At 41.2% G+C, this 14,920-nt stretch overlaps 1 protein-coding gene across 1 annotated transcript in view; it reads right to left on the reverse strand.

The window, feature by feature from the left end:
- LOC112259607 (pappalysin-2) overlaps window positions 1-13,978 on the reverse strand; it is an 89,851-nt gene extending 75,873 nt beyond the window's left edge. The window contains exons 1-3 of the mRNA XM_042328773.1: window positions 11,651-13,978; window positions 5,144-6,203; window positions 934-1,082 (exon numbers count right to left, since the gene is read on the reverse strand). Coding sequence (XP_042184707.1) covers window positions 934-1,082; window positions 5,144-6,203; window positions 11,651-12,557 — 2,116 coding nt within the window. The 5' untranslated portion in view covers window positions 12,558-13,978. The remainder of the gene's footprint in view (window positions 1-933; window positions 1,083-5,143; window positions 6,204-11,650) is intronic.
- Window positions 13,979-14,920: the final 942 nt, after the last annotated feature.

Genomic DNA, 14,920 nt, shown 5'->3' on the forward strand with positions numbered 1-14,920 from the left:
CTGGCTTGTTGATGCAGTTCAACCCTGAGGAAGAAGAAAAGGACATCTGTGCTGGAATGCACCGAACGCCATGCCCAGGACCCATAATGAATGTGCCAGGAGGTAAGACGCAACCCAGAGGGAGCAAAACAACAAACCTGATTGAACGGAGAATAATACTTTAAAGGGGTTTCACTCCCCGGCCAAGTACTCTTACTGAGTGATTTACAGCTCTTCAGTAGATGGAAGAGAATACACAGAAGAGGATATAAGATATTGAAGGATAATTTACAAGAAGCAACTTGACTGTAACGCAGTGTTTCTTATTGGGGTAGAACAATTCCATTTGCAATACACAGACAAAATAATACCAGTCCAAACCAATTAGAGTAATACTTTTCCACTTCAGGTAAAGTTGGGATTTATTAAATAACTAGATGTGAGGAGAAAACTCTTAGCTTTAACGAGCGATTGAAAACAGTAACAATGAAAACAGTCAAATGGGCTGAAAGAGATGAATGGCAACAGGGCATTACCCTGGCTTTTCTTGTTTTTGTTTGGTTGTTGTTGGGGTTGTCTTTACAGTGGAAAGTCCTAATGATTCGGAGGCAATCTGCCAGGAAATCTATGCATGCTGCAAGTATTTCTACCCAGGATTAAGGCTAATTCATCTTGTTACAGCTAATACTGAGATCAAAGAATGGAGGGCAAGAGATGAGGAGAGTGAAGGATGGAGAGAGTGAGGGAGAGGGGGAGAGAGAGAATCTGAAGACAATACCTACCTTCTCTTCTTCTGCATTTTACTTTGTGTAACTTTTGTGTGTACTTTCTAACCTAATAGAAGTCAATGTAATCCCGTTTGGCATGTTATAGCATGCATATCATTTTGTAGCTCAATGTCTTTTGTGTTTGATTCAGGTGAAGACAGAAGGAAGGGGTGTAGCAGTAGCTCACCCTGATGGTTGAGGGCCTCCTTTGCCCATGGCCAGGTTGCAGCCCCTGCTAACTCTTCACGGGCTGAGTTGTTGGCAAAGAAAACATTTAAGGTGTCTGTGCTGCTCAGGTGTAACAACTCTTTCAGTTCCTTCACACTCATATAGGCTCTGCAGAAAAGAGAAGAAATATATGTCATTAGTATTAAAAAAATATTGCATTCCCTGCTTTTAGTCTAGGGCAATTGGACAGTTTGTTCACACAATCCTATAGTAAATAGCAACGGTATACAGTTTCAAATACCCTGTGAAAATATCAGACAACACAGGTGTAGAATCAATGAACTCCCAGATACACACACACAGTCAGGTCCATAATTATTGGCATCAATGATAAAGGTTAGCAAAAAATACTGTATGAAATAAATAAAACAAATATTAGCTATATAGTATGCTACATTTTTTGGGGAAATTATTATGTTATACTAACACAATTGTTCGGAGAAAGATATTTTGTTCAACAAGTAATTTTAAAAAATCTAAAAAGATACGGGTAAAGATTATTGGCACCCATATTAACCCCAGGTTTTCAATGTGGTTCAAGTCTGGAGACTGAGATAGACATTGCAAAATGCTGATTTTGTGGCCAATTAACAATTTCATTGTAGATTTTGATGTGCTTCAGGTTATCTTATTGCTGAAAGACCCATTTGCGGCCAAGTTTCAGCCTCCTGGCAGAAGCAACACGGTTTTTGGCTAAAATGTTTATGATGCCGTTGACCTTAACAAGGGCCCCAGGACCACTGGAAGCAAAATAGTCCCTTATTATCAAAGATCCTATGGCCTGGTCCTATGGCCCTTGTTAAAGTCAACGGAATCATGAACTTGACCAGGAAAATAACAGGACATTTTAGCCAAAAACCTGGTTGTCTCTGACAGGAGGCTGAAACTTGGCAGTCCTTAACTGCAGAGAAAGGATATCAAGGATCTGGAAAGATTCTGCATGAAGGAATAGTCTAAGATCCCTCCCAATGTGTTCTCAAATATCCTAATTGTTTTTAGAAAAAGACTCAGTGTCGTTATCCTCGCATGTGGAGTGTGCTGAAGTATAGGGCTACCAATGTTTTTTAGATTTGTTTGATACATTTTTTAACTAAATATATTAAATGTCTTTGAGCATACAAAATAGCTCAGTATTTGTATTTATTTTATCGTGTTTTTTTGGTCATCTTTATCAAGGGTGCCAATAGTTATGGACATGACTGTAGATCGGATCCCATGACATCGTAATGAAAAAGTCCTACAGTATGTTGTGGTACTCAACGGAGAAAGTAGACAGTACAATAATTTGTTTGGTAACATTCAAGTCATGTAGTCTAGTCAGAGGAGCTCCTGATGAGAAAGTAGCTCATCTGGGAGTTCATTTCCACTTCTCTCCTTCTACATCCAATTCTACTACTTCCAAAACAACATTGTTTGAATTGGTTCGGGTAGCTACATGAAACCACTACCTTCCACTTCCCCCCACTCCCAACTGTGATAAATTGCCATAGAACTGCTTTGATGTGTGAAGTTAACTTTTTTTAAATGCTAGATTATGTCACATGTCATTTTTCTCTTTTGCTTTTATAGCTGGAAAGCCTTTCCACCTATCACTGGCCCATTCGTTTGAAAAGGTATGAGTGTTAATACTCTTTTGAAACCTGCCAAAGGGTCTAGCCCATTAGTTGAACCACCTACTGTTTCTTGGATGTGTTCCAGAACACATCTGACCAAGTGTAGTTTGCCTTACATCCAGTTTTCATTAAACAAGCAAACACTGTGTCAATCTGCTTGAGTGCTCCAATTCAGCATTAAGTCAAATGAGTTTCATAATACATATAAAATATTAAATATAAACAATGGATTGATCGTTTTTAATAATAAAGTATTGGTTGTTCATTTTGAATTTACATTATGAAGCAATATTTTGGTTGGTAGAATCCATTCAATATAGCTATGGACACAATTCAGTCAGTTGAGAACTCTAATATTCATAGCCAAACTTCTTGCAACACTGGCCCTTCAAAAAATACACCTGCAAAGGGGTTATTACATTACGTAATACAGTAGGCCTACTTTCTAAAAAAATATTATCTGCACAAATTTGATAGAATTATGTTTAAAATAGAACTGTACTCAAAGGCCATGTAACTTTTTCCAAATGTCCTTTCATTGTTGGAGAAAAAGGGATTTTTGAGAACCACCTAGTTTGCCTTGCAAACGGATTCAAACCACCAGTTCTGGATCCCCTCAGCGGCAGGGGAATATCCTAGCATTAATGGCTAAAATGTCCTCCTCATTTTTCCTTTCTCTGTCATGTGTGGCCAAAATCTTCATGTACCTGGCCATTCCTCATGGCTGTCTCTCTGTCTGCTTGAACAACAAATTTGTGTAGTGACAGCAATTGGCTAGGGATTGAGTTCTATTGCCCAGCTGCAGATACCTGGACAATAACTCAGACAGAAAAATACAAAAATCCCAGACCCAAACATAAAATTGTACTCTCTACAAATGCCATCAAAATGTCATCCCTGCACTAATTCTCCTAAAACTCTGGATTGCAGTCCAGGGATTGCACTCTTCCAACCAGCTCAGGTCAGGACCTTTTAAAGACCTAGGCTACACTGCAGATATTCCAGAAAGCCGTGTCTTATTAAGCATTTGCATCTATGGTGGATTCGCAATTCATACAGTTTAAGTGAATGGTCAGAGGTAGGAAAAACTTTGGCAAGTAACTGAGAGAGATTACATCATTGCAAGCTATAAATCAGAAGTCAGTTCTACGCTCATGCCTTCCTGACACTTACTTTTATATCCATCTCAGGCCTGGCTTTTTAGCTGATGTTGTTGCTCTGTAAAGTACAAATACCAGCCCTCCCTCTCTGTGCAAAACAACACATTGACTGATTGTACTCCAAATGTATTGTTAGTGCCCAATCTGAGGGAATTAATTATGAACAGTTTAGGAACTCTGTCTGAACACTCCCTACCTAAAAGACACACTACCAAAAAGGAAACTACTAATACAGTATGCCGACTAGTGAAGAGAAAGTCACTGGTTCTGTTGGACAGGTACCCCAAACTCATTGCAATATTGCTTCAAATTAAAATGTTTAATTATCTTTTCAATAGCATTTACATGACCATAATCACCAGCTATAATTTTGGGAACGTATCACCAGTACATTTTGATCCTGAAAATAACTTTTAAGTTTATATTACAAAAAACCATGATGGTAGACTATATAATCTACAGGAAATTGTATTCTTCAAGAAATTGTAACACATTTTAAGCAGTCTATAATCCTATGCAATGCATCGTAAACTCAAACATGCACAGTATACTGTATATTAGATGGTCGATTGATTTGTATCAGACAACAATCTCAGGTTAAGAATTTCTACCTACATGCTGTGCACAACTAACGAAGAACGACATTATGGCAAGACATCATGCATTTTGTTTGAAACCCAGATAAGCCTGTCTGTCAAAAATAATAGAACACAGCGGAAGAGACTTCTGGTTTCGTTGTTTAGCAATAACAAGTGTATACTTTGGCTTCTCTCTCAATTCACAGTTTCACATGCTTTCAGAAACTGTTCCAGAGTATCAATGTGTGTGCTTCACATGTTGTCTAATACACATACCCTAACAAAACAAAGTACCCCAAAGACAGACACTTAAGGCCTCTTTAGTAAATCAAGCTTAACGCCTAATTAGGCGTTAAGCTCCCAAAGCCTACATAGAGCCTCAATATCATTACTGTCATTATCATTAAACTCACAACATCCACAAAGTCCAATAAATCCAGGGGCAGGCAGCACCACTTTTCTGGTTGCAGTAGCTAAGGGAGGCTAAGGATGACAGACCCAGCACTTTTTTATTTGTCAGAACTAGTAAAGAACACCAATATAAACCCATTAATTTAATTGGAAATTAGATAGAAGATGACTTTGGACCACAATATGCATAAAGGTATTGTTTGTGACTAATTCATACATTCAGACAATTGAGACAATTTCCCAAAGCGGCAACTGTATATACATTTTTAACCATTCAACTGATCTTCAACACCTTGATTAGAGGAATCTGTGTTTCTGTTGGGACAAACACCTGCAGTACTGCTGTGGCTCTCTTGGAGCAGGATTAAGGATCCCTGACAAAAACTAATTGAAAAAAAATGTCTCACCTATCTGGGGACTCTGGATCGAAGCATGTCTTCAGGACATCCGTGACCTCAGGATCACAACAGTCTCCATCATCGTAGTCGTAGTGGATGCTGTTGCACTCTGTGTTGCAGACCCCGTCCCTCCTCTTCCAGTTGTAGCAGGGCCCCAGACGCAGACAGTCCCCACCATCGTGGCCCGTCAGTGGGTGGTCACACTCCGCGTCACAGTGTCTGTTACCAATCTTACTGATCCGGCAGTTGCTGAGGATGAAGCGCTGGCGTACAGATGTGTTCTGGACAGTATGCGTGCTCAGCTCCAAGCTGATGTTGTAGGACTGGAAGGCTTCGACAAGTGCCTGGTGCTGCATCTGGATCTGGGCCTGAGAGACAGTGGGACGACTTCCGTCATCGTTACAGATGTTGACAATGCGGTAGCGGATCCTTTTCTCTGTACGCAGCTGCCAGTGGTTATTGTAGCCTAGGATGATGTCTGTGTTGTCACAGGTTGTTAATCCACAGGGAGGGGGCAGAAAGGGGGACACATGCTCCTGCTCAGGGATAGGGATGATGACTATGGATGGGTGGTAGCCCTCCTTATGAGGACTCCACTGTTGCTCTATCTCGGAGAAGTCCGCCCAGAGAGCGAGGTTTGGTTCCCTCTTATCAATCCGAGAAGGCCCTTTAAGGAGGTCCTCGTGAGTGCGGGGGAGCACCCATAACACAATGCCTCCGATGTGCCCTCGGAAGTTGTGCCCAAGGTCTGACTGGTCCCCACCTAGAAGAAGTGTTCGACAGGTCTCCATGAACGGGCTGTAGAGGTTACCAGACTGCAAACTGCTCTCCCCAACCTTGGCACCATCTATGTAGAGCGTCATCCTGTGGCCATTGTAGCTGGCCATTAGGTGAGTCCAGGAGTTAGGGTGGTAGCGCTGATGCCCATAGATAGTCGTAGCTTTGGGAGCTCGGTCTGTACGGAGTGTAAAAAAGAATCTGGCATCTTTTCTTCCACCGGGCTTTACTGTGCGAATACCTATGGACCATCCTTTCTCACTTAAGGAGTGGGAGCAGTTGTCAAAAACCCCTGCACAAAAGGAATACAAATATTATTTTGCAAAAAGACAAACATTGAGCATCCTCTTTCAATTTAATTAAAGCCAGACTACCCAGAGAGTTGTGGGGTTGAAGGTATTTCCCTAAACGAAGGCTCTGATTCCCAGCTGTTTCTCAGAAAGAGAAAATCACATCTGGCTTCCAGATGTTCTATGCTGGGACAGCTAAAGGTCAGGGAACCCCTTCACCCTCATTCCATACACACTGTACACACAAAAACTCAGAAATGTTTTTGGACATTGAAAACAAATCTGGGTAATTGTAACAAAATATCCCTTAGGAGGATGGGCCAATTTCATGGTTAAAATTTAATTCACTCAAAGTAGTGGTTAGAACACAGCATCTCTGCCAAGTAAAAGTCTTGATACTATAATCTGGCAACAATAGAGGGACGGATTTATAATAGTACAGAATAAAACTAGTCTGTCGTGCTTATCTGGTAAATATGATACATTTTTATAGAAATTGTAATAGAAAAACAAATGTGAGTATATAAATGCGGAATACACTAATTGTCAAATAGGGTTCACTAAAGATTTAGGCCAAAGCTTAAAGCTTGTAGACCATGATTAATATAAGTGACATGTAAAGAGGAAAACCAAAAAAAAGATGTGTAGCTACAGTACTTAGCTATCTCCAGCCCGACTAAACACAACTATAGTCACACCTGTTGTGGCTAAGTGTGGATATTTTCAGAATTGCAATGGCATAGATGGGTTGGTAAGGGCTGTTCTATTCTTTATGATTCTTAGGCCGGGATTCAATCCGATCGTGCTTTGTCGGCTATGCAACTTTTAAAGGCAATGTTCACGCATTCGCAGAGACCGCATTCACGGCAAACGCCTCATATGCTGCTGGCTCAATTGGAAATTTGCCTTAATTGAGCAATTGATGTCATTGGTCAGAGAATCTAACCACCTGCTTCCTACAGTCCTTAATAAAAGAAAAGGATGAAAACCTACAGGCATTGTACCTCTTGTGGACTTTGTGGTTGCCTAACCCCCTTCACCGGCATGTTAGTTTTACATGTGTAAGGTCCTGGTTCAATCATTGCTCCTGGCTATTTTCTACATCATTCAATAAATGGCATCCCATTTCTGACATCCAACTTCTGTTATTTCAATCAAAATAGAATTGTGATTTCTTTATTGATTTTCTATATTCATTTACATGAACTAATGAATTCATATTGCCTATATCATATTTCCTTCAAACCTTAGCCTTATCCTGCTGTTATGCTGCATTCATAACCAAGTGGGATGGTGGTATTAACCACATATGACTGGGAACAATCCACTTGAATGCCCCTCCAACTCGTAATTTCAAAGTGGGAAACCCTGGGAAAACCTGTGATCCGACTTCTACCAAATGCATTTTCAGCTGTTAAGTGTAATAAAAAAAACATAATTTATAAAAGGCAATCTATTAATATGGCTTTTGAACAATATAATTGGTTTACAAGCATGATAGCTGTACTTTTAGTTTATGGTTGACGCAGCTTGTGGACCATTAGCACATGAATGCATCCAAATGGTATTTATGACTTCACAACTGGTAATTACGACCTTCCCACTTGGTTATGAATGCAGCAATAGACTAGAGTCGGTATATTGCCTGCAGGATACGAGGAGACTAGGGCTACACTATCAATAACAATTTGATCTATACAGTGGTGGGAAAAGTACCCAATTGTCATACTTGAGAACAGTGGCGTCTGGTAAGACAAGGGGTGGCGGTCTGTGTATTTTTGTAAACAACAGTTGGTGCACGATATCTAAGGAAGTCTCGAGCTATTGCTCACCTGAGGTAGAGTATCTTATGATAAGCTGTAGACAACACTACCTACCGAGAGAGTTTTCATCTGTATTCTTTGTAGCTGTTTACATACCACCACAGTCAGAGGCTGGCACTAAGACAGCACTGAATGAGCTGTATTCTGCTATAAGAAAACAAGAAAACGCTCACCCAGAGGCGGCGCTCCTAATAGCAGGGGACTTTAATGCAGGGAAACTTAAATCCATTTTAACAAATTTCTATCAGCAGGCTGGCTGAATGTGCAACCAGAGGAAAAAGAACTCTGGACCACCTATACTCCACACACAGAGACGCATACAAAGCTCTCCCTCGCCCTCCATTTGGCAAATCTGACCATAATTCTATCCTCCTGATTCCTGCTTACAAACAAAAATTAAAGCAGGAAGCACCAGTGACTAGATCAATAACAAAGTGGTCAGAGGAAGCAGATGCTAAGCAACAGGACTGTTTTGCTAGCACAGACTGGAATATGTTCTGGGATTCCTCCGATGGCATTGAGGAGTACACCACATTAGTTATTGGCTTCATCAATAAGTGCATCGATGACGTCATCCCCACAGTGACCGTACAGTACATACCCCAACCAGAAGCCATGGATTACAGGCAACATCCGCACTGAGCTAAAGGCTAGAGCTGTCGCTTTCAAGGAGCGGGAGCTTATAAGAAATCCCGCTATTCCCTCAGAAGAACCATAAAATAGGCAAAGCATCAATACAGGAATAAGAATCGTACTACACCGGCTCTGACGCTTGTCAGATGTGGCAGGGCTTGCAAACGATTACAGACTACAAAGGGAGGCACAGCCGAGAGCTGCCCAGTGACAAGAGCCGACGAGCTAAACTTATTCTATGCTCGCTTCGAGGGAAATAACACTGAATCATGCATGAGAGCACCAGCTGTTCCAGAAGACTGTGTGATAACGCTCTCCGTAGTAAGACCTTTAAACAGGTCAACATTCACAAGGCCGCAGGGCCAGACGGATTACCAGGACGTGTACTGTGAGCATGCACTGACCAACTGGCAAGTGTCTTCACTGACATTGTCAACCTCTCCCTGTCCGAGTCTGTAATACCAACATGTTTTAAGCAGACCACCATAGTCCATGTGCCCAAAAACACTAAGGTAACCTGCCTAAATGACTGCCGACCCGTAGCACTCACGTCTGTAGCCATGAAGTGCTTTGAAAGGCTGGTCATTGCTCACATCAACACCATCATCCCAGAAACCCAAGACCCACTCCAATTTGCATACCTCCCCAACTGATCCACAGATGATGCAATCTCTATTGCACTCCACACTGCCCTTTCCCACCTGGACAAAAGCAACACCTATGTGAGAATGCTATTCATTGACTACAGCTCAGCGTTCAACACCATAGTGCCCTCAAAGCTCATCAATAAGCTAAGGACCCTGGGACTAAACACCTCCCTCTGCAACTGGATCCTGGATTTCCTGACGGGCAGCCCCCAGGTGGTAAGGGTAGGTAACAACTGTAATGTAGCAGTTTGAGAGCTTCAAGTTTCCTGGTGTCTACATCACCAACAAACTACTATGGTCCAAGCACACCAAGACAGTCTTGAAGAGGGCACGACTGTAACGGCTGTCGTATGTGGAAGAAGGTAAGGACCAAGGTGCAGCGTGGTACGTGTTCATACTTTTAATAATGGAACTGAACACTGATTAACAAAACACAGAGAACAACCAAAACAGTTCTGTCTGGTGCAGACACAAAAACAGAAAGCAAACACCCACAACCAAAATGGGGAAAACAGGCAACCTAAGTATGATTCTCAATCAGAGACAACGAACGACACCTGCCTCTGATTGAGAACCATAACAGGCCAAACACATATAAATATAACCACATAGAAAAAAGAACATAGACTACCCACCCCAACTCACGCGCTGACCAAACTAACACAAAGACGTAATAAAGGAACTAAGGTCAGAACATGACAACGACAAAACCTATTCCCCTTCAGGAGACTAAAAAGATTTGGCATGGGTCCTGAGATCCTCAAAAGGTTCTACAGCTACACCATCGAGAGCATCCTGACTGTTTGCATCACTGCCTGGTATGGCAACTGTTCGGCTTCCAACTGCAAGGCAATACAGAGGGTAGTGTGTACACCCCAGTACATCACTGGGGCCAAGGTTCCTGCCATCCAGGACCTCTATACCAGGCGGTATCAGAGGAAAGCCCTAAAAATTGTCAGAGACTCCAGCCACCCTAGTCATAGACTGTTCTCTCTGCTACCGCACGGCAAACGGTACCGGAGCGCCAAGTCTAGGTCCAAGAGGCTTCTAAACAGCTTCTACCCCCAAGCCAAGACTCCTGAACATCTAGTCAAATGGCTACCCAGACTATTTGCAGTGCCCCCCCACTCTTTACACCACTGCTACTCTCTGTTGTCATACTACCTCAACTAACCTGGGGCCCCCGCACATTGACTCTGCATCGGTACCCCACTGTATATAGTTTCACTATTGTTATTTTACTTCTGCTCTTTAATGACCTGTTACTGTCTATTATTCTTATACCTGTCTATTATTCTTATCCATCTTTTGTTGAAACTGTTGTATTCGGCGCATGTGACTAATAAAATTTGATTTGAGTAAAAGTAAAAGTAAAAATACCTTAATAGAAAATGAATCAAGTAAATGTCACTCAGTAAAACACTGCTTCAGTAAAAGTATAACAGTATTTGGTTTTAAATATACTTAAGTATCAAAAGTAAAAGTATGAATGATGTCAAATTCCTTTTATTAAGCAAACCAAATGGCACAATTTTCTTGTTGTTTTAATATACCACTAGCTAGGGGCACACTCCAGCATTCAGACATGATTTACAAACTAAGCATTTGTATTAAGTGAGACAACCTGATCAGAGGCAGTAGGGATGATCAGGGATGTTCTCTTGATAAGTGAATGAATTGGAAATGTAATGAGTACTTTTGGGTGTCAGGGGAAATGTATGGAGTAAAAAGTACATTATTTGCTTTAGGAATGTAGTGGAGGAAAAGTTAAAGTTGTCAAAAGTATAAATGTTAATTATATATACACAAAAAAACGACTTAAGTAGTACTTTAAATCATTTTTACTTAAGTACTATACACCACCACATAACCTTGCACTTCAGTTTACTCCCACTATTTGAAGTTTGTCACTTTCCGTGAACACCAAGACTAAACATCTTTGATTTATCCCACCTACAGTCAGCAGAGGAATTGATAAAACTTCAATGCTTGTCAAAAATACCTAGGAATTTAGTTTTTATATAGATCAAATGATTGGGACAACTTTACATTTATTCATTGAAGTTATCATCACGTGGCTATGAATCTATTTGCTCGGTAGCCGAGAGCATTGAGAGCATTACATCTCTCAAGAATTGACGTCAAAACAACAAGTTGCAGGTGGTGGCCATTTGTGTCTGTAACATTCCCCCCCATAACCCATTTGCATCTCATAATGGCTGATTTCCCAATTTCTCTCATTTTCCCAACCATGCCATTTGTGGTCTATATACTGAATTTGATATTTTTAACACTTTTAACACTTAAACAATGATAGGGAGAGAGAGGTTTTGGAATTTCACTCACCTGCTATGATGGCTGGGTTAGTCTGCCCACCCTCTGGGTTGACCCACAGTTCAACACTGAACTTAGCCCGAGGAAGCTCAATGCCAGCTGCTGGATTGACCCTCAGTTGTTCCTTCTGTCCACTAAAGTACAAAGCAGACATCCACTTAGGGGGGACGTCTGGAATCTGGGCACCCCACAACATGCTGGCGCGGCTAGGTGGTCCCACCTGCTCCACAGGGTAGTCCTCAATCTCAGCAGAATAGTCACTCTCAGGGAAAGCTGCCCAACTGTCTTCACCATCTGAGACTGTAAGGGTACGGCGGACCCTTCCAGTCAGAACTCTCTGCTGCTTCTTGAGCAGCAGCTGCTTGTGTGGGCCCTCAGAGCGCCCACCATCAACCTCTGGTTTGTCATTGTCACTACTTGAGTCCGCTGTCACATCAGCCTGACTGGGAGGCTTTCTGTTGAAGTTGGGGTGAGGAGAACTGACCATCCCTAGAATCTTAACATGTCTCTCCTCCTTGTCTTTGGGTATCACTGCCTCTGAGTTTCCCCGACTAACCTTCTTCTCACCTTTGCCCCAATGAGAGGCACTATCCAGTCCTGGGTTAGAATTAGCATCAGAATTGCACCCACCTGAACAGGAGGACTCCTCAAGATGAGTTATATGATAGAGACCACTTTGCCTTGTGGTGTATCTCCTTGGGTGAGCCACTGGAGGGAGATGTGGAACTGATGCTGAGTATGCTGCTTGTCTCAGTTGTCTGGTGGACCTGCACTGTTCACTTGCTAAGTGAGCCAGTTCACTGTCAGCTCTCTGAGCCATTGCGCGTTTGTATCTTCGGATATGATCTGATTGAGCAGAGTTTAGCAGCCATGTGTTGATCATTATGAGGCCAACAGCCAGTAGTCTAACAAGCAACATTTTGGAGTTTAGATTTGGAATTGTTGTTTTGGAATGTTTTCAGTTCTGGAACCCTGCCTTCTTCAATATAAAGTTGAATACAGCAGCACGATCAGATGTGATTAAACCCCCTATTCCCCATTACATAAACTAGTGATAAGTGGGTAACTGTGTATTTCTCAACTAATAGTATTATAATAAATCCAAGGATTCCATTTTTTTAACAGGTATCCTATTTTTTGCAAAAGCAATTGCCTATTTTTGTTTGGACTGGTCTATTTAGTGCAATGCAGTCAATGCCAGTTATGCATTCATCAATTTAATTCACATGTGTTTACAAGGCAGGTGCGTCATGCATACTTTCATCAAGATGGCAGTTTTCCTTCCAGACTTCAAAAAGTAGCTAAATAGAAGCCTGTCAGTGCACTCAAATAGAGAACTGTAGCAGTATGTTTCATTGACTGAGTGCAAAATCTTCAGGCTGTTGCATATGGAGGTTCAATGTATATTTAGTTTGTAAAAGCTTCAGGCTATTTCGCCGGTCTAAACAAAACTACAACTTGCCTCTCATCTAGCCTCCACTGCACGCATCACATCAACTCGCCTTTAAAACCTGCTGCACTGTGAACTGGCCACTTTTTTAGGGAAAGTGACGGTCAGAGCAACCTACCACAATACTGCCTGTTTGAATAGGATGAAAGTATTGTCATCGGGCTACTGTATTTTGCAGCATCAATTTGGAATTTGGAATGAAATTGTGCAATATGGTTACTTTCAGTCGATCTGCTTGTCCATAGAATTCAGTTGGAAGACTATTGTCCCTGGTTGGATTTCTCTTTTTATTATTTTAAATATAGGATCATTCACGTGATGATTTCAGTGTTTTCATCCATTCCGCGCAAAATAAAGGTTAGTTCATGTCTTGCCTTCAGGTCTTGCCACCAATCTCCTCCTTGTGCGCTATTTTCGATAGTGCCCGTTGTTGTTAACTTAACATTCACCCTGTGAGAAGGATGCAGGGGTGACCAAAACAATGAACAAGCTGGCTGAGGTTTTTAGTTTTTAAGCCAATATTTCTCATTCAAGGACTATACTATGAAGTCACATAAAGTAAAGGTAAGCTTTATTGAAAGATAAACCTTAAATGCAGTCATAGGCTACACAATGGCAGAAATATAAGTAACCTAACCATCAACTATTGTCTATTGTTATTTATTTGCTATTTCCTTTCCCTGCATTTGGTTAAAAAAGTAACAGCAAGGTATGAGACAAGAAGCAAGAGCAAATCAATGGGAATCAGACGAAATGCTCTGCTGGTCCTGTTGAGAGAGACTCCAAATAAAAAAATGTTCATTAAATCACCTTCAAGCGCGCGTAAAGTCCTCTTGTATGCCCATTTGAAATTGTGGATATATTTTCTGCGCTGATGAACCGCCAGTCTCGCTCTCCTCCATAGCCTATTCAGAAGATCAAACCAACGCGCTGAAACGTTTTATCTATTACTCTCAGACTGACATCACTAACCCTGCCCCTACTACACACATTAGTAAAGAAAGGAAACCTCTCTATCCAAGGCAGTCACTCTTCACCATCGACGTCGAGTTGTGTGCACTGTCCATACTCCTTAACTGTATTTTTCAGGCACTTTTATGAATAGCCAGTCTAGTGCCCCACCACAGCCATTGAACAGTGATTCTGGCTGAGCCTCACACCATACGAACACCACTCTCTCACACACATCTGTTTGACACATGAAAAATGATAAACCTATTTATTTAATTAATTGGAATAAAAACGAGCATGCCATATGTGCAGGTTCCTCCGTAGCCTAAATTGTTATGTATGGGTAAAATTGGTATGGTAAAAAACTAGGGTGCTCATGCTTGGTATCACTAGTGCTTTATCATTTGACGAACCTGCTAACTGAACTCATCAGTGTTGTGGTCAATTCAGGTCAGTTTCTGAATTGAAATTGAATTAATTAATTGAAAATTGCCCATTGTTTCTTAGTCTTTTTCAATCCACTTGACCATACCCTGGAGCTAACCAGTATAGAATTTAATCTTGGGGATGCTTGAAAACCTCTTGCTACATCAGTAACCTGAGTTTTTAACAGCATTAAGACATAAAATAAAAAATAATATTAATTTGTCAAATCAACTCTAATTGCAATTACCTATTGCATTTCGTTATAGCTTGCATGATGAACAACATATCCATCATTTAAACTAAATTATCTTCTCACCACAGTAAAACTTTAAGATGGGCTATAACTTTTATGAGAAACATATGCATCATCCTATGTGGGAGCCTCTCTAAAGTAAACTGTGCTGATGACTTTGCCTTTGGACAAAAAAACATTATTAGAATATGATAGGATGTTC

The sequence above is a fragment of the Oncorhynchus tshawytscha genome, linkage group LG10 (assembly GCF_018296145.1).
Source record: "Oncorhynchus tshawytscha isolate Ot180627B linkage group LG10, Otsh_v2.0, whole genome shotgun sequence".
Classification (NCBI taxonomy): Eukaryota; Metazoa; Chordata; class Actinopteri; order Salmoniformes; family Salmonidae; genus Oncorhynchus; species Oncorhynchus tshawytscha.